At 38.0% G+C, this 23,569-nt stretch overlaps 2 protein-coding genes and 1 long non-coding RNA gene across 9 annotated transcripts in view; 1 reads left to right on the plus strand and 2 right to left on the minus strand.

The window, feature by feature from the left end:
- On the minus strand, positions 1–16,599 carry LOC105684434 (brefeldin A-inhibited guanine nucleotide-exchange protein 3). 3 transcript variants are annotated; one of them, XM_048654103.1, is made up of 23 exons: positions 16,251–16,599; positions 15,261–15,324; positions 15,051–15,184; positions 14,688–14,822; positions 14,384–14,549; positions 14,169–14,298; positions 13,806–14,075; positions 13,433–13,663; positions 13,139–13,366; positions 12,649–13,022; positions 12,397–12,581; positions 12,153–12,315; positions 11,756–12,064; positions 11,453–11,675; positions 11,189–11,353; positions 10,546–10,954; positions 10,274–10,486; positions 9,295–10,144; positions 9,065–9,197; positions 7,489–7,717; positions 3,328–3,554; positions 1,458–3,201; positions 1–1,322 (listed from the first exon to the last, which is right to left on the minus strand). In XM_048654103.1, exons 1-23 carry the CDS (start codon positions 16,251–16,253, stop codon positions 1,179–1,181), a joined length of 6,729 nt encoding a protein of 2,242 aa, XP_048510060.1. In that variant the 5' UTR covers positions 16,254–16,599; the 3' UTR covers positions 1–1,178. The 3 variants fall into 3 exon arrangements, with proteins under 3 accessions (XP_048510060.1, XP_048510061.1, XP_012253184.2); XM_048654104.1 differs by having other exon boundaries at positions 16,272–16,598; XM_012397761.3 differs by lacking the exon at positions 16,251–16,599 and having other exon boundaries at positions 15,261–15,485.
- The window catches only part of LOC105684435 (mitogen-activated protein kinase kinase kinase 7-like), a 10,500-nt gene continuing 2,786 nt past the window's right edge, over positions 15,856–23,569 (plus strand). Inside the window, exons 1-9 of one of the 3 annotated variants that reach the window (XM_012397764.2) lie at positions 15,856–16,082; positions 16,596–16,821; positions 16,929–17,046; positions 17,347–17,676; positions 17,930–18,042; positions 18,323–18,501; positions 18,580–18,726; positions 18,802–18,898; positions 23,222–23,475. In XM_012397764.2, coding sequence (XP_012253187.2) covers positions 16,005–16,082; positions 16,596–16,821; positions 16,929–17,046; positions 17,347–17,676; positions 17,930–18,042; positions 18,323–18,501; positions 18,580–18,726; positions 18,802–18,898; positions 23,222–23,475 — 1,542 coding nt within the window. In that variant the 5' untranslated portion in view covers positions 15,856–16,004. Of the gene's footprint in view, positions 16,102–16,595; positions 16,822–16,928; positions 17,047–17,346; positions 17,677–17,929; positions 18,043–18,322; positions 18,727–18,801; positions 18,899–23,221; positions 23,476–23,569 lie in introns of all 3 variants that reach the window. The other 2 variants (XM_012397763.3, XM_048654125.1) reach the window with 2 other exon arrangements.
- LOC105684437 lies at positions 17,523–19,880 on the minus strand. 3 transcript variants are annotated; one of them, XR_007278067.1, is made up of 6 exons: positions 19,017–19,880; positions 18,776–18,946; positions 18,432–18,679; positions 18,146–18,360; positions 17,776–18,076; positions 17,523–17,665 (listed from the first exon to the last, which is right to left on the minus strand). It is a non-coding gene; the product is annotated as an uncharacterized LOC105684437 (long non-coding RNA). The 3 variants fall into 3 exon arrangements; XR_007278066.1 differs by having other exon boundaries at positions 17,776–18,024; positions 18,776–19,880; XR_007278065.1 differs by having other exon boundaries at positions 18,776–19,880.

A 23,569-nucleotide genomic window follows, 5' to 3' on the forward strand; every position in this document is an offset into this window, starting at 1 on the left:
TAATGCTGACGCTGCTTTCTTATGCTTTTATTGCACAGTACAGTATAATGTATTGTCTTGGGATGACAATACTGGTAATATGCTCCAAAAAATAACATATTCAATACAACTATCATTCACAGTAATCACAACATTATACCTAGTTATTTTATTCATTTAAAATAATAATTGGCTCGTATGTCCGATCGTACAATAATATATTAAATATATAATATGCATATATAGATTTAGATATAATATATGTTTTTAAGTAGGCATTTCTCAATTATTATCATAAAATTTTTTGTTCTGGTTTCGATATTTTATTTAATTTTATCGTTCTTATTTCTGCATGTGGTTAAAAGATGAACTGTAACTATCACTTCAAGAATTAACTATTTTTCACTCACAATGTTGTGCTTCTTGGTCTAAATTCATTGATAACTTGTATTTTAAAATTTTTCTCGAAATGTTTCAACGTGTTTAATAATTATTCTCATCCAAACAGTTACGAGAACTGAAAATTTGGTAACGATTTCGCATAAAAAATGAAAAAACCAATGCAAATATATTTAAGTGATAAAATTAAGTAACTAAAAAATTATCGTATAAGATACTTTAATCGTAACTAGAATCCTCACAGCCGGACAGAACGCTCTAAGGTTCTTTTTAATGATGTACAAAATGCCGACAAATCATATTTCTAATCAATGGGCAAGGATAACTAAAAAAATATATATTATTTCGCATAGCTGTTAAGTCGACAGTGAAAATAAATTATATTTATAGGCATACAAAAATTATTTATAGTAAAAACATCCTGATTATTAAGAGTTATCTTCGACGATAGGGATTCAATCCAGACTAAATACATGCAGGAATATAAGTGTTATGAATATAGTATCGGATAATTCAGGAAAATCAGGAACTCCATGTTACAGTTTACTGATATCATTAAAAACACTAACACTGACTAGAATGCTTCCCGAGCGAATCAGGCGAATCGAATGTGGCTGAAAATGAGCGATTTGTGTTCCGCTCGTTTCCAGATTTCAGTATGCTGATGAATTTTCAGTGAACACCGTCGAGGATCGACTAAAAATACTGTTTACCTGCTGCCTACAGGTACTTTTTAAAATAGTTTACAAATATTGAGGATTTTGAGCTCGAGCTTTAACTGAAATTAAAAGCATTTGATCTTAGACTGTTGAAAAGCCGTACAATACCGCGATACGATGAAATATAATCGCAAGATGCTGCTTCAGCGGTGGATCTGCAGCGTGCCTAGTCAAAGTTTGAATGCCACCTTCAAGAACCGGAAGTAACGGCGCCAGTTTCTCATCCTGTATGTTGAAAAAGATCAAATAATCACACTCCATAAGCACAGAAACACCGAAAATCTGAGCGCAGACTCAACAATCAGGTTCCAGCTACAAAGTTTCTTGGTCTGAAAATTCTAATGAAATTTTACCACTTACCGGTAAAACGGAGGCCCACTGTAAAGCAGCACTTAAAATCTCAGCCCACGCCCTGCATTGCGCCTCGCGGTCCTTGAAAATACTGTTCTTCCTTTGCAACTCGACTTCCGGAGGTATCGGTGGTTGTCTGCTTCGGCATTCTTCCGCTGCAGTTTTTGCGGCGATCGTAAATGGATTTGTACGTAGTCCAATTTTACTGCGTTTATAAGCATCTAGTAAAGCGCTCAAATTCTCGTCACCGGCTGAAACTCCGTCAGGAACTTCCCTGACCGGGAGATCGACGCTTGAGGAAATGTCTTTCTCCAACTGATCTAATGTCCTCAAAGACAACTGTTGCGCACAATTACTAATTTTTGACGACCGAAATTTCGGCGACTCGAAAACGGACTTGGAAGGCCGGAGAGACCTCGGAGAACTGCTCGTACTTTGGTGTGCAGCTTTTCGTTGTTTCGCCGTCGTCTTTCGGAGCTCCATCACAGACTGGGAGCGCAAGGGAGGCGGTGATTCTCTGATCCCCTTGTCATCCATAGGTCCAAATACAAACTTCAATGAATTTTGCCTCGATAAAAGAGTCGATTTTTCAAGAAGTCGAACACCAGCTCGATCTTTCGAACAATTCAATGTAATTCCCGCTACTTCTTCGCCCGCCATATCCACGTGATCCAGCCTCGAAGGAGCGATTGAATTAATCCGGTTCATGATTTTCTCGTCTTCTAATCCGTCGATGTATCCCTCGCGAGAACTTTCTCTTGACTGTTCCAAGTATAGAATTTGATCATTAATGGATCCTAATCGAGAAGCGGGCCTGGAATCGTAGGGATCAGAATCAGGGGGTTCAGATTGTGGTCCAGAATCTGTCGAATATTCGACCGCCAGATCCGATAATCTAAAAGGTCTGGATTCGTTTTCCGCTAGTCCGAGTTCTTCGAGTCCACTTTCGTCGTCGAGATTGGGATTGTAGATCTCAACCTCGTCGTCGTCTTCATCGGAAGTATCGGTATCAATGTTTTCGTGAATTCGCTGCATCATCTCGACGGTATTGTAATGGGGGATCGCAGAAGAATCGTTCGCGACAGATGCCGGTTGGACTTTTTCTCGGCTGTCCGAGATTTCCTTTCCCCTTATCTCCGGGTAGTCGTCAGGTTGAGCGACCAAGAAGAATACGGATTGACTCGAAAATTGATCGACCCTGGAGTGCTTCCCGTCCTTGTCAATGACTACCTCTACGTACATTTCGCATACCTTGTCAAAGGTTGTTTGCAACATTTTCAGATATTTAGAAAGATTGGAATACTTTTTACTCGAATCACGAGTCGATTGAGCACCTCTTCCGTCAGATTTTTCCCCCTCCGCAACTTCGGATGATAAAGACAGATCACTCTTACTCTCTGCGGTATTATCTTCAATTTCGTCTTTAAGAATTAATTTAATTGTCTCGACGTCAGCTTCTGTTTTAGAAATCTCATCGAGACACAATTCGAACAAAGTTACAACCTTGATAGTCCAAGCCGCGCCGGCTTGTTGATATAAATTTGCGGCCTGATCGAGATTAGCGACTTTTTGCACCAGGAATTTGAGCCCTGGTCGAGAGTCAAACTTCAACGCTGAAGCTTGAGAGAAATCAAGGGCTGCCAGGAACGTATCGATGTGCGTTGGATTCATGTAAGTCAAGTATCCTGGTAGTGATTTCTCCGAGGTATCGATTACAGGTGAAGTAGCTGGCTGTAAAATCATCTGAGCAAGGCTGTAACTCAAATAAAACATGTTCTCGTTGCGATCTGTTTATTAAAGAGATTTTCTGTAGAGCGTTAAAAATTCATCACTTATGTAAAATAGTTGAAAAATTAATAGGTGCGTTCGTATATCTCACCTAGGAATGAGCCGTCTAGTTCCGTGTAGGAGTACGCTAGCTATACAACGAAGCAGCATCTGATGCACGAGGAGGCCAACTATTAGAGCTTTGAGCTGAACTCTCACAATGTAAAGATCAGGGTTGAGTGTTGTGACAATTGAGGGTGGATAAAGCAGAAACACAAAGGACCTGTCGTCAGGTGATGAGGAGATCTCTTCCACTCGCTGTTCGTCGAGAAGGAGGACCTGAAAAGGGAAGCAATAATGTCTTTGCATAAGTATGAATTTCAAAGTGTATTCGACCAAGATGGTGTGACGATGATTTGGGCTGCAATAATCAATGTACAAAATGCTGTTTTGGTGAGTATAAAGAGTGTGTTATAATAATGGATATAATAATAATCGTTCAGAGGTATAATTTATATTTATAGTACATAGGAAAAACACGTGCGATCTACGTAGCGAAAGCGATTCCTAAGTGTTCATTTATGTGAGTTACTAATCATAAATAGCCATGGTCTCAAGCCATGGATTTTAGCAGTGACTATGAAAACAAACTGTGCAACTTGATGGTTGGGTCTATTAGGTATAAATGGGTCCTTCGCCATACGTAACAAGTATTAGAAACATATGGGAATACTGACATGCAAATTTCTCTCAGAGGCCATTCAATTGTGATTTATACGAAGGGGGAGAAGCACGAATGCTAGAAAAATGGCCGAGTTTATCATCAAAATGATTTGGTGTTTGTGATCGGTGAAGTGACTTTCGAAAGGGGGTGAAAAACACTTATTGTTAAACAAAAAACCACAATCAACAAACAAGAGCAACGTCTTTTCGAACTTTCATGATTGCATCGCTTTTTTGTCATCAGATGAAGCTCCGCAATATAATCCTTCGATATAAGCTCTTTTATTTATATTCGTAAATTAAAAGAACAATGAGGAAAATAAAATAAAACCCATACGTCAACACTTTCCAATCCACAATCGGGCAAGGCGCGTTTCGGCAGCTTACGTGTTTGATTTTTCTGAATGACCCAACATCATTACATCTGAATCTGACAATTAAAGTCGTGGCTGTGGTAGTACAACTGTGGTTTCTTTTATCTCGGCCGTATGTAGGTGAAAGCCTAATCTTTCATTGAGCAGAATCTGGAAGAATGCGTGACCAAAGTTGCCGTCACGAACCCGGCCCCAGACACGCGGTTGTAAATAGGTACAGTATTATAAATGTCATATTGAGGAAAGAGGAATTCAGAGGTTGCGAAAATCCTTGTAACATAACAGATACAATTGAAAGTTGATGGCAATCGTTTGAATATATAAAAAAAAAAAGAAATCAATGAACGAATGAGAGCGCGGTAGTTACTAGCCAACTTCCCAGCCCGCATTTGAAATGGGCAGCCAATCAGCTCTATATCATTATTTTCCGGAAGTAATGATAAAGTTTCATACAGAAACTCACTAATTGTAAGCTTTATATCTAGTGAATAATTGGCGAGCATTCGGTTTTAGTCACTATAAATTTGATCCGGATTCCGAATAGAGACGACATCTTTTTTCCAATTTTATTTCATTTTTAAAAATAATATAATAAAATCTTTTTTCTCCTATAGAGTCGCAATCAGTTATCGTAGTTTCTTGCAACCGCTATGATACTTAGAAATAACATTAAGCAACAGACTCTTGAGTACTGAAAACGCTATCAAAGCTTTAGTTATTTTCAAAAATTTATGCAATCGTAAACCGTGTACTATGTACTTATATTATGTTTTTAATAACCACGGGTCCGGATACTGTCGTGGTTCAAATCATTCAATCAACATTGATTCAAAGTTCGTCGGCGACAATATCTTTGATTCGAAGATATAAAAACGAAGGACCGAAATACCAAGAACGAAAAGATTTTTTCTTCGCTCAAAACGTTCTTTATATATACGTGAGAAACAGTTGCGTTTGATAACTGATTTATATGGGTAAGAAAACTAAAATCCATGACGTGAGTTACCGTAAATGGCTAGAGCCAGTGCGGCCCCTTGTTCGACGAAGTGTTAGTGTAATCTGGGGGTGTCGTGTGCTGTCTACAACCGGGGGCAGTTGTGTGGTTCAGTTGATTCAGTTGGTTCAGGTGGTTCAGGTGATTCAGTTGATTCAGATGGTTCAACAGTGTCGGCTCTATTCTGGTGTCATCGAAAGGCCCTGGTGGCAGAATGGCCGCGCTTTGCTTCCTGATGGCAGCCAGAGCCTCGCGCAGCTGGCTGACCTGAGCAGTCACATTAGACGGTCCATCCAAAATTATCAAAAAATATTTCACCCACCGCTTTATTCGCGGAAAAAAATATCAAGATTCCGATACAAGGCAAGGTTGAAGAATGCATCGAAAGCTAAGAACCAAAAAAACCTAACCCACAAAAAACTGGAATACTGCAGACTCGGCTGTGTTATATTTTCAACATTTTATATTAGATCGTTTTCATTTTTCAGAGATGCGCCCTTCTGGCAGCACAATAGCCGACAACCGAAATAAGTGTCGGTTAAACCCTTTTGGTACTTAGCCTTCGATACGACCGGTCCGAAGGCAGGGCTTGTAGTTCATTTCCGTTTTTCAAATTGTGGACATTTTTGTGCAAATTTTGAATGGACTTTTAAACTACGACGAATTCGGCGTAAATAAAATAATTTTGGAGCATAACACTTGTTGGATATTTACAATGAAATTTCATAGAAGAGAAGAGTGGATTCAGAGATGCTTCGGAAAAGAATATAATGACGAAGTATCTGATTCTGTTGCAGATTTCCTGAAAATGTTGATTCGAGGTATATCTATTCTTAAGGAACGTCCTGTTTTCGTACCGCCGGCTAGTATAGTTATTATTCCGCGTCGCGATTGCCTACGTCACGGAGTCAGCGGGGATTACATACGGAACGACCTGAACTTTCGCAGAACGAAAACAATATCGGTTTTGCTTCAAAAGGTAAAAGTCGTCAACGTCAGCTTCAATTCTGTGTATACTGAAATTGAATTCACGTAAATTACGGGGTCATTTACACCGTGCTACAGGGAAAAAATATACAATATATTGTACGCAAATATTAATTAAAAGCCGTAATTCAAGTTACGAGCATAGGTTCAATTGGTCCTACGCATTCAGAAAATAAAGAAAAATTGTTAGTTTCGTAGACATTCAGTTTATCCCTACATCACATAGGGACCGTGTAGAGTTACAGGGCGAAAGAGAGATTGTAGCTGCTTATCGCGAGTCACCACTAGCAACCTGCTCGCTTTCTGATCTCGGGCCAGACGCATGTCGTGGGCGTGGAAAAAAAATCCCTGTGCTCGAGATTCAGAACGCACCATTATTTGGAGATGCATCGTTCATAGATGCTAATCATGGTAAAGAATTTTAGATACCAGGTATGGAACTTATTGGTTTTTTCCTATACCATGACATTACAGAGTGATCAGTACAGTAGGAATAATTCAATTGCAGACATTCGCAGCAGTGTGGAATTTTTTTCATCTATCTTTTTCGACAGAGACCGGAAATTCAACTTGTGCATCTCGCCATAAATTTGCATTCTGAATGATACGAATAGCGAGCAATTTCGATCGTGTAATATCATCGGTTGACAGCAATTTAGTGACCCGCTGATATTACTCGGACTATCGATAATTCACTATACCCAGAAGGGGTGTAAAGATTTGTGAGGAGTCATCGATAGTTCAATACTGTTATTTTTGGTACAATTTTTGCTATATTTTTTCTACCACTGGCATTATAGTTTGAATTCCGACGAAGCTCGAATCTTTGAGCTTCCAGTATAATTTGTGGTTAGTACACGAGAAATTTTTTCCATAAGAACTAACCCGGGTATCATAAATACAAACCTCTTATGAATCAGCACGCGAAATCGTGCAAAACAACGACAATGGATTCCTGTGATTCGGATAATCAATTATGAAGACACATGTTGATTGTGAGTTGACTGATTGATTGATTCGGAGAGCGAGATTTTCGGAAAATGACACTGCTCACCTAATAAATTTTTAAATAACTCAGAACTGGTATTTGAAGCTATCCTTTTTGTAAATCCCTAAAATGTCCATGGCTGAGGAAAATTAATTTTTCAAACTAATCATATTAAAAAAGAAAAATATGATTTTTTCATGAACAGACCTGCGTGGCAAGCTGTCGGAGACGCTCGGATTCCTCAGGGGTGGCGTCGCGACGCGCAGCGACCTTGACCTGCGCTACATCACCGTAAAACGACTCGGAACGTGGAGAAAATGCCATCGTTAGCTGGTGGAGTTCTTGAAGTGAATTCGAACACGCCCGATAGCATGCAACTCCACAAACTTCCCACTGTTCCGCTGTCAACATCGGGCCACCGCTGATAAGCACGTGTCTGTATGAAAACAGAACATCATTCAACTAAATTAGAATAATGAATTATTCAAAGCTTCGTTTCCGATGTGGGTATAATATTTTTTCAACGTAATTGTTGGATCTTGACTCAAAAATTTCGATGCACCATTATTGCGTTTCAACAGATTTATCAATAGCCATGTTCATCGTTTTTTTGCCAACCTTTTCTTCAGTGCCGATGTGCGTAAATGCTGGATCGGAATTAATAACACAATTAATGATTCCACAAAGCCGATTGACCTGCTTCAATGTCATATACGTCGCGTTGTTCATTGTGGGAAATTTTACAGACGGAATGAAATCACCGGGTACCGCGCAGCTGTTACCCTGATTTCTATAAACATGATCGGAACGCCAGAAATTTCCAAAAAAAATAGGGAAAATAATAACGAAGTAAAAATAAAAAATACGATTCAAAATTATATCTCAGCGTGCTGTGAGAAACACATCTTTGATGCATTCTACCCTTATATTTTCGTGTTGATTAATTCTTTTCCTCTCCGACATGATTATTCGCAGGCTCATATTAATCGATTAATGACTTGTTCAGCGAGATTTTTGCGTCCACGGACCTGTAGCAGTTTTTAATGTTAGCTAAGATTACGCCGATATCCCTGCGAGGGATTGAGTTACTACTGGATGTGTGCGGCGTTATAATATGGGGAAAATGTGTCCGAAGTTGAACGGCTTTGTGCATGTATGTACGTACGCACACATTCGCTGGCGGTTGGCATGCGATTGGCGTATATCGAGATACGGATATAGTACACACGTTCATTACGATTGTGTTGGTGGATATTTGCTTGTGTGGTAACGAACAGTCGGGGTATTGGGTTCCGCGGCTGCCTTATTTTATCCGACAGCCTGTCAAGCTTCGTTATTATCTTACACACTTCATTGCAGAAATGAGATTTTATAATTATTTACTTCTAGCGGTGACACGTAGTCGTTTCGCGCCGTTGCGGGAAATAACTATAAACATATGAAGATGTGGAAGTGCCCATGACACTGCGGGGAACACCCGTGCGCGTTATTCTGCATTCATAATGCATCCAAATCAAATGCATCTCAAACCCGATAATTTTCCAGATTCCATATTATGTCGATGCATCCCGTAGTTTTTGTTTCATCTTATTTTAGTGTACTCGTAAGACTTTGGAGAAATAAACGGCTTTCGCGATCAAGTTTGAATTTATATCTTGTTGTCTTGAGACAATTTAAAGAATCGGACCTCCGATAAGAGACATAATATTTTTAAAGTTTGTCTCGCCTTTCGGAAATCTCATCCTACTCGACTAATGAAATACTAATGGTAGATTTCACTCGCCTGATACATGCGCATCCTAATCTTGCAATACTTTCCGTAGGCTGTACCACACACTCAGCCATCACTAGCAAGAGTTGTTTGAGCATCAACGTCGTTGCGGGTAAATATGAATCGTTTCTGATAACATCAGGTCCTAGAAATCGCAAACACATTCATTACCAATCATAGCACTAGAATGAGCTATGATATTTTGATTTATTAAAGAAATATGAAGAGTTGAAACAACATACCTTGCAAATGAGTTAGGTAATCTACAACCAAGTCGGTTGTTAGACCACAACATTGTTTGAAGTTAGGTGCAAAATTATCCCAACCTCGGAAAATTTTTGAGGTTTTTCTCAACCAATTTTGAACCATAGGTAGCAGCAGATGATTCACGCAATATAATCCAAATTGCGGCCCTGGTATGTTCAATATATCTCGTAACAAATGAAACAAAGTTTCCAAAGTATGCGGCTGGTACTTCCGTGGACAAATCATGGTAGCACTTGCAAGCCCTTCTATCAATAAATACCACACCCTCAATATCCCACTGGGCTTGTCCAAGTTTTGTAATGTGGTAAGGACTCCATTGGCTGTCGATAAAATTTTGTATGATATTTTTGGAATTGTTTTTTGCGGAGACTCCCCATTTGGATCAAAGGTTGTCAAGTCCAGATTTGGGATTACAGCATCCACATATTGCGGAATAGTTGACACTTGAATTCTTTGTGCGGAATGGAAAATGGGACATGCCGGCATACAGTACATCGATCCTAGAATATCACTGCAGCTTAACAAATACTTCAAACTTTCGACGCATAGCTGCATTTTCTTAGATTCTGGTTCTTGTTCAAATCCAGTATCGCTAGGCCCTCTAACGTGCCTCAACAAGCACAATATGCAATCTAGTGCAGCGTTGGCAAATACTAGAGTATTATCCGTTGAAAGAAACACTTTGAATACTTCTAGGAGAGGCTCCGATTCTATTGAATCTGAATTTCCAACGGAAGCTACCCTTAAAGCTCCAAACAAAGGCCGCCATCCAGAACGGATTTCTGTTCTGTTGGTTTCCACAAATTCACAAATACAGCTCACAATCTGTCAAAGATTAATGAATTCAATATTACCAATGCTCAAAACAAATAATAAATACCAGGAAATTTATTCGTAAGCAAAGCCAATGTGAATAATAGTAAAAAATATCATAAATGTAGTTTGTTTATGCACCTGGTCTTGAACATCGCTGTCGCATAACTCTAGGCAAAGTAGATTCTCAAAAGGCTTAAACAATGCTTCATTGAAATGGAAGTGTGGTAATTCTATTTGTTCATTTAACAATGCAGCAACGGAATCATGAATGCATTGCACAGCTTTTTTTGAAATAGCACGATCCTTGTGACAAGCTGCTTCCATAAAATGAGGCCCTAAAATACTCCATACCTGTATGAAAAACATTATTCTGAGATCTTAACACAGATTCAGGGGGAAGTTCTGCTTACCCTCATAATGTGGATCAATGGTCGTCCACTCCTTACGCACTTCAACATCACTGCACCCAGTCTGGTCAATAGTAAAACATTCAAATCATTCTCCCTTGGCTTAGTGCGCCTCCACCAGAATCGTTTGTTTTCTTTTGAACCATTTGTTGTTTTAAATAATTGCGCTTGACTGGCCATACACAAAGTATTCAGAAACGAGCAGAGTGCTCGTAAATTTAACTTTAACGCAGCATCTTCAAAGAGTCTATCGACCAGTTGGGACAAAACACAAATGATTTTGGCTGCATAATCAGCAGGTAAGATACCATTGAAATGGTTATCGGCATTAGATTCCTGTATAATTTCTGGAATAGAATCCGACGTCACATTTTGATTGTATGGGGTTGAAAGAAAACTGTACACATCCACGCTGAAAAACGAATGACTGATTAAGTTATTAATGATTTTGGAAGTGTCCCAGCGCTTACACTACAGTATGTCTAGTTTACTGCCATCAGGTGCCACTTTTCCTACAGCGCCACGTTCATTCGCGGACCTTGGTTTGACTTACTGTAAAGCATAAGGCAACCAGACATACTGTAGCGTAAACGCTGGGACACATGGTATATTCAGGTCCTGATATCAAAATTTTGGATCAACATACCAGGTCTCATCTTCGTCAGTGAGATTAAAAGTAAGATTTAACCGTTCTTGAGTAGTCTTATTTTCTCCTATGTTATTATCTTTTTTTTGTGGAGCTTTTGGTAAGCTCTGATTCTGTGATTTACTGAAGAACCCATGTTCTAATTTACATACGTATAAACAACATCTGAAAAATAAAAGCAACGAATTTTTGAGTTGCATGATGAAGTGATTTGATGATATCATCGGCTGCTTCTTTCCATGATTTACCAAGTATTGTACTCACATAAAAACGTGCGGCCAACAATCACTGCTATGACTACCCAATTCAAGACCTCTCGCCAGTAATACTTCCATACTCAAAGCGTGGGATGTGTGTATGTTGGTTCCTTTATTCTGTAACTTAAGTCTAAGAACGTCTTTGGTTCTTCTTAATTTTGATATGGATTGTTCACTACAAGACGCTTTAGCAAGAAGCGAAAAAATGGAACCACATCGGTTTTGGAGACCTGTAAACAAGGCACCTGTTTAAATTTGTACTAAATCAGAACGATGCGCCATTAATATCAGAACTATAATCGATCATTACCCAGAATGTTACTCAGTGTTGCAGCTTTATGTAATCCCTCAAGGGCTAACACAACTGTATCTTTAACTCCTCTTCTGCCACCCTCTCTATTTAAAATTCCTTTAGTATTTTCTTCCTTGGATGGATTGAGACCCGACGTCAAGACAGTCATCATACTTCCCCAGCAGCACGTGAGTACTCGACGTGAAAGTTTGGCTCCAGCCTCTGCTTCTGGTGAGGGATCGATGTGAGATGGTTGAGCTCTTTCCAAACGACGATAATCCGATAAAAGTTGACCACTCTGTAGAATACTACCGAGCCCGTCAATGTCTACAAAAAATTGAACGCACAATGTCAATAACTCTATTTCTACAGGAACTACCCCAACCACGTGCGTAAGTTCTTTATTCCATTCTACCTGTGAGTACATTAACTAGCGCGTTGTTTTCTTTCATATTTGGATGGTATCCACATTTCTCAAGTAGATTACATGCTAATACTTGTTGATACAGTTCGGATAGCCATGTAGCTGAAAGATACACAAGTACACCAGAGCCATGAACTTCCTCAACGAATTGTTCCTAAAGATGATTCAAATGTCATATTAAGATAATGTCACCGTAATTGAGATCAAGAATATCACCGCAATGAAGCATACATACCTCACTGATTGGAACTTGTTGAGAATCATCATTATAGTAATTAATCTTTATTAACTTTAAATTCAAAAGCAATGCAGCATACGTAGCCAAGTAAATGCCATCAGCGTTCATTATCGTTATCAGGGCACAAGTATCGACACTAGTATCGCCCTGAGCTTGTAACTTTTGTTGCTCTGCAAAAACACCTGTACACAAGTTTAGTTATTGTCAGTCCTCACTATTACGCCATATTAATTGCCCAAAAAGTATTACCTTGGCAATATTCAGAAGCAAAACCTTGAAACGCTTCATCAACCTGAATATTACTTCTTAATGTTGATACCATTGGAATTAAATCTGTTCTTATAGTTTTAGCAAACAACCTGGCATTATGCCGTTCCACGTCAACGTTGCATTCCTCAGCAATTTGACGTCCAACATGTAGGCACTTTGGCAACTTTTCTAATCTCAATCTTTGTTTCTCATTCTCTAACGAATAATCATTTTCATCTAAACTGTTCTCTTCATTTATATCAGACTCATTTTGTGGACCTTCCGTATCCGTCGAATCTCCATTTTCTGATAGACCGTGGCCAGAAGAATCTGACTCGGAATTGTTTACTTTGTTCATGAGCTCTAATTGCTCGCTATAGAATAAAAATATATAACATTCATTCAATTTCGCAATAACGTACAATATAGTTATAGTTCAGCTACTGCAGCCGTCTAAGTCATGAGAGTTAAGAATGGTACATTTTCTTACCGATAAGTCTTTGGCAATCTGGCCATGCTTTGATAAGTTAACGGACCTTGGTAGTTACAGCTATCGAGCTCTTCATAGAGACTATTAATTGTGCAAGTATAATTATGATTGATAGCCTTTCCTTCACAAAGCTCTTGTAATGCTGACAACATAGCAACGACGCAGGAAACACTTGCATGCAGTACCATAGGCCCTGCTGTTGTTGATTCTTCAATTGAATCCATGACTCTGAAATAAAGATTGGTATTGGCAGTGTACCCATAATTCAGAAGGCTCTGGATTCTTCAAACTCACAAACGCATTAATGCCATGTCACTTTGTGGACTTCCTTTTTCATCCTCCACTAACAGAGGTCCTGCAAAATCGACCATCCTGCTTGGACTTCGTAACAGCTCTCGGAGAGCTTTGAGCGGTTCTATTCTGTACTGAGGTGGGGGGTACAATAACATTCTGTGGAAAACTGATTCAAGTACTGGACGAAGGGATCCCACACAGCCAACTAGTCGAACTAATTCCGTTCCAATACTAAAAATAAGTGCAAAGACCACATGTCATTTTCAAGAACATCCTGTTCGATTACATATCGGTTTAGTAGAGGTACGCTTCAGAATGATCTGGTGAATAATACTTTTTTCGCTATTCAGATTTCGTAATGAATCATCCATACCTGTAAACCGTTTTAGCCTGATGACTGTCGAAACCCAAGGCAGTTGCTAAATAACCTGAACCTCTTCCAACTTCCGTCTCTTTTCCTTCCCTGGATGTGAATGTTTTATCTACTCTTGGTGTGCCCAGAAATGCTATTAGCGCAGGACAAAACTTTTGCCACAAAAATGTTGTGAAGTGCGTATTGGTATGGATTTTTTGAGGAAGAGACGATATCAGCGTGTGCAGGCATTCAAGTAGAAACACGACTGTTGTTCCATTTCTGCCGTTACTAAATTAACATTAATGAATTGTAACTAATAAGTAGCGTGGTTGTGCATATTTTATCATCTATTTAATATAAAAGTCTTCTCAATTCACTTACGTTTGAGCTTCATCTAATTTGCTACAAATATATTGGAGTATCGGTATTGCCTCGTTAAAACAAGAGATTCCACGTTCATGAACATTTTTATTTCGTTTGGCATTTTCATCCATTTCTTGACACTCTTCATCTGCAAGAAAATCATTAGTTAATATCCAGTAAAGTTATTTTTAGGGATACTTGATGATTTCATCAAGATCTCAAAAATAAGTCACCTAGAAATAAGCAGAATGATCGTAGAGTTTGGCTAGTAGCTGCCTGCGCTGCTGTTCTGACCGCCTGATTTCCATTTTCAAAAGCTTCACTACACGTTGTGAGTACCGCAATTATCAGACGTCCATTCATCGTCCAATACGATGAACATGCGACTTGTAGCAGTACCTGGTCAATTGTTTTGAAAGATTTGTTACCAGCTGATCCGATAAATAATGATTCAACATTATTCATTTGGTATCTTGACAGAAAGCTCTGAAATTATTTACTCCGAATAGACTTATGAAATTCTATTTATACCCGTACTTTTAGCATATCTGTCTGTGCATCATCAGACTGGGATAATATAGAGCCCATAGCATGCAGCATTTGAGCAGGAAGCCATAAAGAATCATCCTCTGGCTCATACGGAGATTGAAATCTATCATCTCTTAGCATTTTCTGTTGATAAAACAAATAGACATTCAATGCACATTATCGAAAGTAGATCCAAATTTTATATTATTGCCAAATCTGTCTGCAGTAAAGGATAACAACCAATGTCAACCATACTATGGTGCCACCCAGGAAGTGGTCACTTTGATAACACCCAAGGCCCTTACAGGCCAAAGCAATCCAGATGATAAAAGAACATTGACGTTCAACTGTAAGCTTAAGTTTTTTACATACATGTAGGCCAGCAAGAGCAAAAGTGACGAATTTGCTTCTTCTTGTTTCTAGGGCAAGCTGAAAGGTGTGTAGACATTTCGCCCGAAGTTCGTGCGGGGGATCCCGTAACAGACCTTGTTGTTTATCTAGAAAGTCTTTCAAGTAATGAAACAACGTGTTAAAAATTTGTAATTATTATAAAGCTTATAAAAACTCTGGTGTTTTACTCACCATGCGCTTCTTGTGCAGATTTTCGGATATTTGGTAATTTCGCGTGTAAAGCCTCCTTAACTATCTGCAATAAGAGGTCCTCCATGACAGACCATACAATAAAATCGATAACGCGAATGCGGAACTCGGTCACAACGCTAAGTTCATAAAAACGTAACTAATACACAGCCATTTATAGTAATCACTGAAAGTGAGATCTTTTATTTTTGGATAAGAGTTAACAAGTAACAAATTAGATTTGACAACTATTGCAAGTGTTCACAATTTGATACATCTCAAATTTTGCGCTAACAGGATTGGCCACTCAGAGAACGTGTTCTTGGATCGCCATTTACTAGTTTTCTATCTTCGACCAACCATGAGACAGAACGTTCACTTCGTCTTAAAACAACGCAAACACGTCGGTAGAATAATAAGGAAAAATGGCAAATGGCGAAATAATTTGAATGCCAGTTCAAATAAATATTGTTCACAATTTGATACATCTCAAATTTTGCGCTAACAGGATTGGCCACTCAGAGAACGTGTTCTTGGATCGCCATTTACTAGTTTTCTATCTTCGACCAACCATGAGACAGAACGTTCACTTCGTCTTAAAACAACGCAAACACGTCGGTAGAATAATAAGGAAAAATGGCAAATGGCGAAATAATTTGAATGCCAGTTCAAATAAATATTTTTGAGGAATTTGCGGTAGCTGGTTAAATGCGGGCTGGAAATAATGTGTGATGCGGACGGTATGTGATGGCGAGCAAGGAAGGAACTGGCCATCAGCAACAGTTTGTTGAAGAAATTGACTACAATGAAATCGAAACACAGGAGGTAATCTTGTGATATCTGTGTAAGAAAATCGCACATTCTCACTATGATTACCGTCGTTATATTATGAATTCATAATGAATAACTGACCTTCAAATTACTGGTACATCAAAAATAGCATGTCATTCAAAAACCACCCTTTTTAAATCAATGATAAAAACATAACCTTACCATGCCCTCTCTTGCACAAACCGTTCATAGTGCGGAGATATCTTGAAAACATCTTCCTTTTTACCCACGATTTGGTCTGCTCGTTAAAACAACAATCATAACAGATCAGCTTTAATTCTCTCGATAATTTCCTTGCCATGCTCCTCGACAAATGTTCTTTGCAATCATTCAAAACGGAGTCATTACACTTTTCACCACATTTAAAAACATATTGGGATGTACGTGTGTTAGATCTGTAAATAATTAGGATATAATACCCATGCCGAGGTAAGATATATTTTCAGTTTTAAAGACCATAGGGAGATGGTGATTATATAAAAAATGTGGGAATTTTGTTATAAACAGGTTGTGGGTAAAGGCTCTTTTGGAGTCGTATGGAAGGGACGCTGGAGAGGTCAATATGTGGCGGTGAAACACATAAACTCGGAAGGAGAGAGAAAGGCATTTACTGTAGAAGTGCGCCAACTTTCCAGAGTCACACACCCGAATATAGTCAAGCTTTATGGTGCATGTACCAAGAATCCAGTTTGTTTAGTAATGGAGTACGCAGAAGGAGGATCTCTATATAACGGCAAGTTATTGTCAATTTTGAGAATAGTCCAATAGCTTGGTTATCCAAGACTGCTATGTATTGTATTTTTATATATTTATAGTCTGACTTCTGTCTTCATTTTTTAGTGCTGCACTGTAATCCGCAGCCTAACTACTCAGCAGGCCATGCCATGAGTTGGGCGCTTCAATGTGCGAAAGGTGTTGCTTATCTCCACAATATGAAACCAAAGCCATTAATTCATAGGTTGGTTATTTTTTTTCTTACCCTGAATTGGGAAAAACATCCAGTTTCAATTCCATACAATCACAGCATTAGGAGTGAATATAAGCAAGTAAAGGGCAGGAAAGTTTTAATTGTTAGTTTTCCATGGAAAATAGACTCTCACATATGTTGTAAGTAATACTACTGAACTGATCCACATCACCTTATCGAATGAGTTTCATCGCTTTGTTAGACGTTTTTTAAATACTGACTGGAGCTTTCGAAACATGGTTATCATAGTAATGTGTTAATAATAATTGTGATGACTCATTTACTTGAAAGGGATCTGAAGCCTCCTAATCTTCTACTTATCTTGGGTGGTCAAACTCTCAAAATCTGTGATTTTGGAACAGCCTGCGATCTGAATACGTACATGACTAATAACAAAGGTTCCGCTGCTTGGATGGCACCTGAAGTCTTCGAAGGATCTCGTTACACAGAAAAATGTGACGTATTCAGTTGGGGTGTTATCTTATGGGAAGTTTTATCACGGAGAAAACCCTTTGACGACATCGGTGGATCTGCATACAGAATCATGTGGGCTGTACACATAGGACAGAGGCCTCCATTGATGGAGGGATGCCCAAAACCAATAGAAGACCTGATGACTCGGTGAGGAAACAAATCAAAGATAGTGATTACCATCATAGGTTGTTCAAGTATACATAATTTATCATATTTTCCAATGCACGATAGTAAATGGATACATACATCTGTTTCTCAAATTATCGAAGATCCAGGAAATTATTTCTTGCATATTATTTGAATAAGTTTCATGCCTCAAAGTCACTCTTTGTTCACCAAATTTATATTCTTTGATATTTAGCCCTCTCACTTGACTTGAACTGTACATTTTTACATTCAGGTGTTGGAAGAAGATTCCTGAAGAAAGGCCATCGATGGATGAGGTAGTTAGGATAATGACCTCTTTATCGGAGTTCTTCAGTGGTCGATTGGATCCTGTAGAATACACGTTAAGTAAGTCCATCACTTTCTTCTGGTCCTACCTGGCCTACAAGAGTGAAATTATTATACTCTTGAACAGACCAGTGATTTCAAACACACACTAACGAAATCTTACATTGCACGAAAGTTCAATGACACTTCAATAGTTTCTGTTTGGTACTTTAGATTCATCCATAAATCTCAATTCACATTTCTGGTTTCCGAGAATTTTTTAATTTTACCAAACTAATAACATGATAAAAAAAGACATCTTATTCTGGCATCATTGACATTATATCTCTTCATTTTCTAGGCAGTGAGGTGGACGAGGATGACGGTTGTGATGATACTCTGGATATGCCAAGTACATTAGACTCGCAAGTAAATGGGTCTGTCAGTAACGGAACTAATCAAACACCTACCCCTATGGACAGTCAAATAATGTCCGAAATTCAGTTTTCACATCCTGACGTAGACTCATTAGAATCCCAGGTACCACAGACTGATTTTAATACAGGGTACCTCACACCTAGACTGAATCAAGCTGGAACTCCATTTCTTGGTCTTCAGAATAATCCTAGGCCTACTTCACAAATCAGTGGAAAGACAGAAGTCACACCACAAAGACCACCTAGGGGTATACCTGTTGTTCAAAGAAATCGACCGCTCCCTGTTTCAAATTACCATTCGGTGCCATTACAAGTTGAATGTGACTCGGTAAGTCATTAAAATAAATATTAATTTATCTTTCATTTTCTGAACTTACAGTAGATGATATTCGCCTCTTTTCAGAATGCTTGGGAGATGAGTTCGAATGACTCTTCGTGGGAGATTCGAAACATGGCTGGCTTAGACAAGATGGTTCCAAAGACAAACAAAACTGCTCAAGGTAAACTATTTCAAATTTTTCACATATCCAACCAGATTTTTGTTGATTCTTTTGGAAATATGGAATGATGTTATCAGAGTTCCCACAATATCGTCAATAATGTTTCCATGTGTCCTACCTTTGCGTGCTTTACATTAGAGTTTGTCAGTGTCATATCATGCAAAATAGTATTGTCTAATAACCCAATTCAACACGTTTTATAATGACGTGCCAGGAGTGATAGATAATGACTCAGATAGATATTCGAGTCAATCCTCTCAGCGTAGTTCGTGTTTGACTTGAAAATATGATGCCCCATAAAGATGTTGATGAATATCTCAAAGTGAAAACGTAAATGATTCTTGCCGAAAAAATCCGGTTCAGATTCTTTATACCAATATTGAACAAAAATGCGATTTGAAACCAAACTCAGAATACTTCGATGTGCTACAAAAATGTGAACTATGATTGGACGATTATTTCGACGCTTGAGATGAACGTTTAATGAACCAAAAAATTTGTGCACCGTTTGAAAAAAGCTTTTAGTTGCATTTCCCTGACATGAAAGCTCATGGTATGACTCAACGCAAAGATACAAACATAAATAGCCAGAATACAGGGCAGGCATTAAGTAAGGATAAAACAGAAGCTGGTCCCCAGATGTCTGGCCTCTAAGACATGTGTCCGTGTGCTGTGCCAGCATCTGTATGCGTGTGAAAGCCTAACAGATGTGTCATAGAGCCTGAAAGCTTGGTAGCTTAGTCGACTACGTAGATGCTCAGATCGTGTCATGCAAATAAAACTTATATTTTACTTTTCTCTTTTAAATATATCTCAATTCTACACTTTCAACAAAATGTAAAAAATTGATTTTCACCCATATTCAAACAGAAAAGAATAGCTTCATATACCTATTCATTTTTTTTTTTTTTTAGCCTGTGATGACAAACTGACTTGAAGTATCATTGATAATAATTTCATCTGAAATTGTTATTAATTTTGAAATAAGTTCTTACAAACTGTTGAGAACAAACTGTGGAAGGCATTGCTTTATATTCGTGTCACTATATTTTGGTCTTAGCAAGGATGTAGTACTGACATGGTGAATTTGATAGAAACTAAACTGTCACCCCAGTGTTATTTGATGAACGCGCACTAAATGACCATTCCGAATGACGGTATCGCTTGGAATATCATTTGTGAGTCACACCTTGTGTATCCGAGCCCGCAGCGAGTACAACATCAAGGGTGCCTAGTGGGGGGATGGGGGTGAACGACACTAAGACAGTACTGCTACAAGTGACTGAAATAAACTGAGAGCCTTCTTTTTTATTGCAATAATAATGATTCAAGTTCAATTGTCGCAGCAGTAAGTGCTAAATATTACAGAGATGATCAGAGGAAAGTTGATTTGCTCATCGGTGACAGAACTGTACGCTTACGATTAAAAATCCTCAAAAGAAGATTGTTTTCATGTTCATATTACTGTGAAGAATTTTCGATACATTTATTTATATTAATTAGTGAGTTTCTTCCCATTCTAAATGCAAGCCAGAGTCAGTAAGAACTTTGAATGTGTCCTTTTATTTTGCCATGCTGTATCGGTGACACCAAACTGTCTGCCAATACGAGCGCAGTCATAGACAAACGTCGCGCACTATTCATAGCCACAACCGGATCACCCGTGTCGCTCAGCCTTTTTTATTTATTAAATTGAATCAACATTGACTCAAACGTGGGCTTTTTAATTTGAGTATATTTACGAGTCTCAGGTGCTGCACAGATTTCAAATTTAGTTTCGAAATAAATCGGATTAATTCATTGGTAACGTATTAATTGTAATTCATACGCAGTATCTAGGCACAGAAACCATAGAATGTATTTGGTAAAGTATCTTCTATCAAAATTGCATTTACTTGAGTTAGCTGTCTCCTGTTTGTGCGTTCACCAGTTGGATAAAAAGGATCGTCAATGTAATGTTTCAAGTTCTGAAAATACATACTTAAGGCATTATGTCTATTTGTAAAGTGAAGAAATATCCATGCTCAACAAATGACAAATGCGATTAACAGAAAAAATCGCAAGTAATATTAGGTCTGGTGCCACGTGTATATCCACATACGAGCTAATGTGTGAGTATGAAGTATATTTTAGGCCCAGAATACCAAGGCGCGCTGACTCATCTGGAATACACTCTTGTGAGTCTCATATATACACAAGCTGCACATGCTGTCAACCAAATTACTTCCCTGTTCTCCCTGATAAATTCTATAAAATCCGATTATGTTTACTTATAATCTTACATTAAGTACTCTCCCCAAATCATGCATGATAAAGTGACACAAACGAGATTATTATCTGACCTTTTATAGAGTACGTTTCGTTGTGTTATTATTACTGTTATTATCTTACATTAATCATCTATAATTATGTTGCATAAACAAATATTTATGCAGCTACGGTTACGAGGTCCTTACGTTGAAAATACTGAAAGCTTATATCTGACAACGAAAAGGATGCTACAAATTTTTGCAATAGCGCTAACTTGACAACCAATACGCAGTATAGCTATATTCAATTAGGTGCTTTGATCTAGTGATTCATATAATGTTTAAAATAAAAGTGAGAGGTACTGACCCTTGTTGCTGGACCGTAATTTTATTTTTGAAACTAGGACTATTTGTGCTATGTTTTTTTTCTTAAATATTGAACAGCCGCTGAGTGATTAATTTGAATAAAACAGCTTATTCCTTAAGACTTTCTGGAAATTTTGACTTCATAATACATCAAGCCGATATTGTGCGACTGATATTCATGGCTTTAAAATCAGTCCATTAATGAAGTTTATCTTCCTCAAACAATTTTTATTTCATTAATTTATTCCTAGTGCGACTTTATCCTTTATAGAATAAGTTCACTGAAATCAATTCGTATAATATGGTTGGAAGCCAAATGCAACACACTGCTTAGTCTTCTAAGCATGAATAACATCTTGCAGTGATATTGAAAATTCTGACGCATTAACTTCGCATTAAAGTCAGAGAGATAAATGGCTTTATACTATTGAGCATCACTTGACCTCTTGCCAATTATTCGTTCATAGGATTAATGCAATAATCCAAAGCAATTGTTTACTCACATTTTGTTGGGTTAGTATGATGTTATTTGTTCAAGATACTTAGTAGATACTCAAAAATATTAATTTCTATCTTCACAAATCGGCGAGTTACCAACCTAGAGGTCAATGCTTCGCAAGCGATTGAAATTAGGATTTTCCCTGACTTCAGATTTGCATTTGACCTTTTGTTTCATCTATTCGAAGTTACCGCAGTCAGATCATAGCAAAATCTTGCGACCAGAGTCTTGATTAACTTGAATATCATTCTACTTGTCAATCAATAATGCTGTTTGCTACAATTACTGATAAACTATTGAATAATAGAACATATTACTGTAACTTGCAAGACACGGATCATAAGTGAAGAAAGGAATCAAAAATTCTTGGGGATGAATCAAAGCAAGTATGTTTTGTTCTTGGCTCATGCTTCATCAACCCTACTCCCCAGAAGAAGGCCAGAGGGGAGCAGTATTTAGCAGGTGTGGCTGAGTCAGCCTCCTCAATATAGCTACACATTTGTTTAGTAGCAAGCGAACTGCCTGCGGAGGAACACCTCCCAACGATAATCCCCGAACGCATTCTATTGTAAACATGTGATTTTCCAAAATCTACAGAATATATTGTTTTATACATATCAAAATCCTTATATGAACTTAACTCATGTTTTTTTGTGGAATAATGAATGAAAATTTTGCATAAAATTATTGAACATAAATATCCAGGCATCACTTGCACTGAACTTTTCAAGCGTGGAGTTGAGTTATGTTCAGCGAACAAGACCATAAGTTATAAAGTATTTACACAACTTAATTGAACAAGTACTCGGTGCATTGCTCAATATGTGCGATGAATATCCCAATATTGTTAGCACAGAAACTCTCAAGTGTTGCTGGGTTCTTTTACGTTAGTATTTAAGATATACTGAAACATACTTTTTAAGAGTGCGTGGTAGTTAAATACGTATAAAACTTTATGTACACTGTGTTATTAATACATACATGAAGATGTATTAATCGCAATAGTTAACAATTATTTTTAGAGGTGTAAATTCATCTCATACTATAATATTTTCAAATTGATCAGTCTGATACTGCAATGATACATGCGGTGTAACTTCCGAAATAGCTTATGACTAAATAGTGAAAGCCGATAATTTACCAAACTTCTCAAATTTAACATGTAGAAAAATTGAGACTTACCAGTATTTAAATAATATCACATTACAGGGAGCAGCACAACGAGCGAGGATTTGGAGAATATCTATCGACTATTAGATGCAGAATTGAGACCACTGACTCCAGATTACACGTGTCAGCAATCAAGAGAGATCTTTGAGGAACACAAGCAACTTGCTCAAGAATATCTAAAAGTTCAGACTGAAATCGCGCTGCTAGGACAGCACAAAAACGAAATGCTTAAAAACCTCAGCCTTGACAGTGTTCGACAGCAACAACAATTACGCGAGTTGGAAGACGAAAAGGTAAGTTTCCAAAATCATCTAATCTACTATTTTCAAAAAGTACCAACCAACTGAATCGGTTAACCGCAATTTTCCTAAAAACCCTTCAAACTTC

This window comes from Athalia rosae, chromosome 4 (genome assembly GCF_917208135.1).
Source record: "Athalia rosae chromosome 4, iyAthRosa1.1, whole genome shotgun sequence".
Lineage (NCBI taxonomy): Eukaryota > Metazoa > Arthropoda > Insecta > Hymenoptera > Athaliidae > Athalia > Athalia rosae.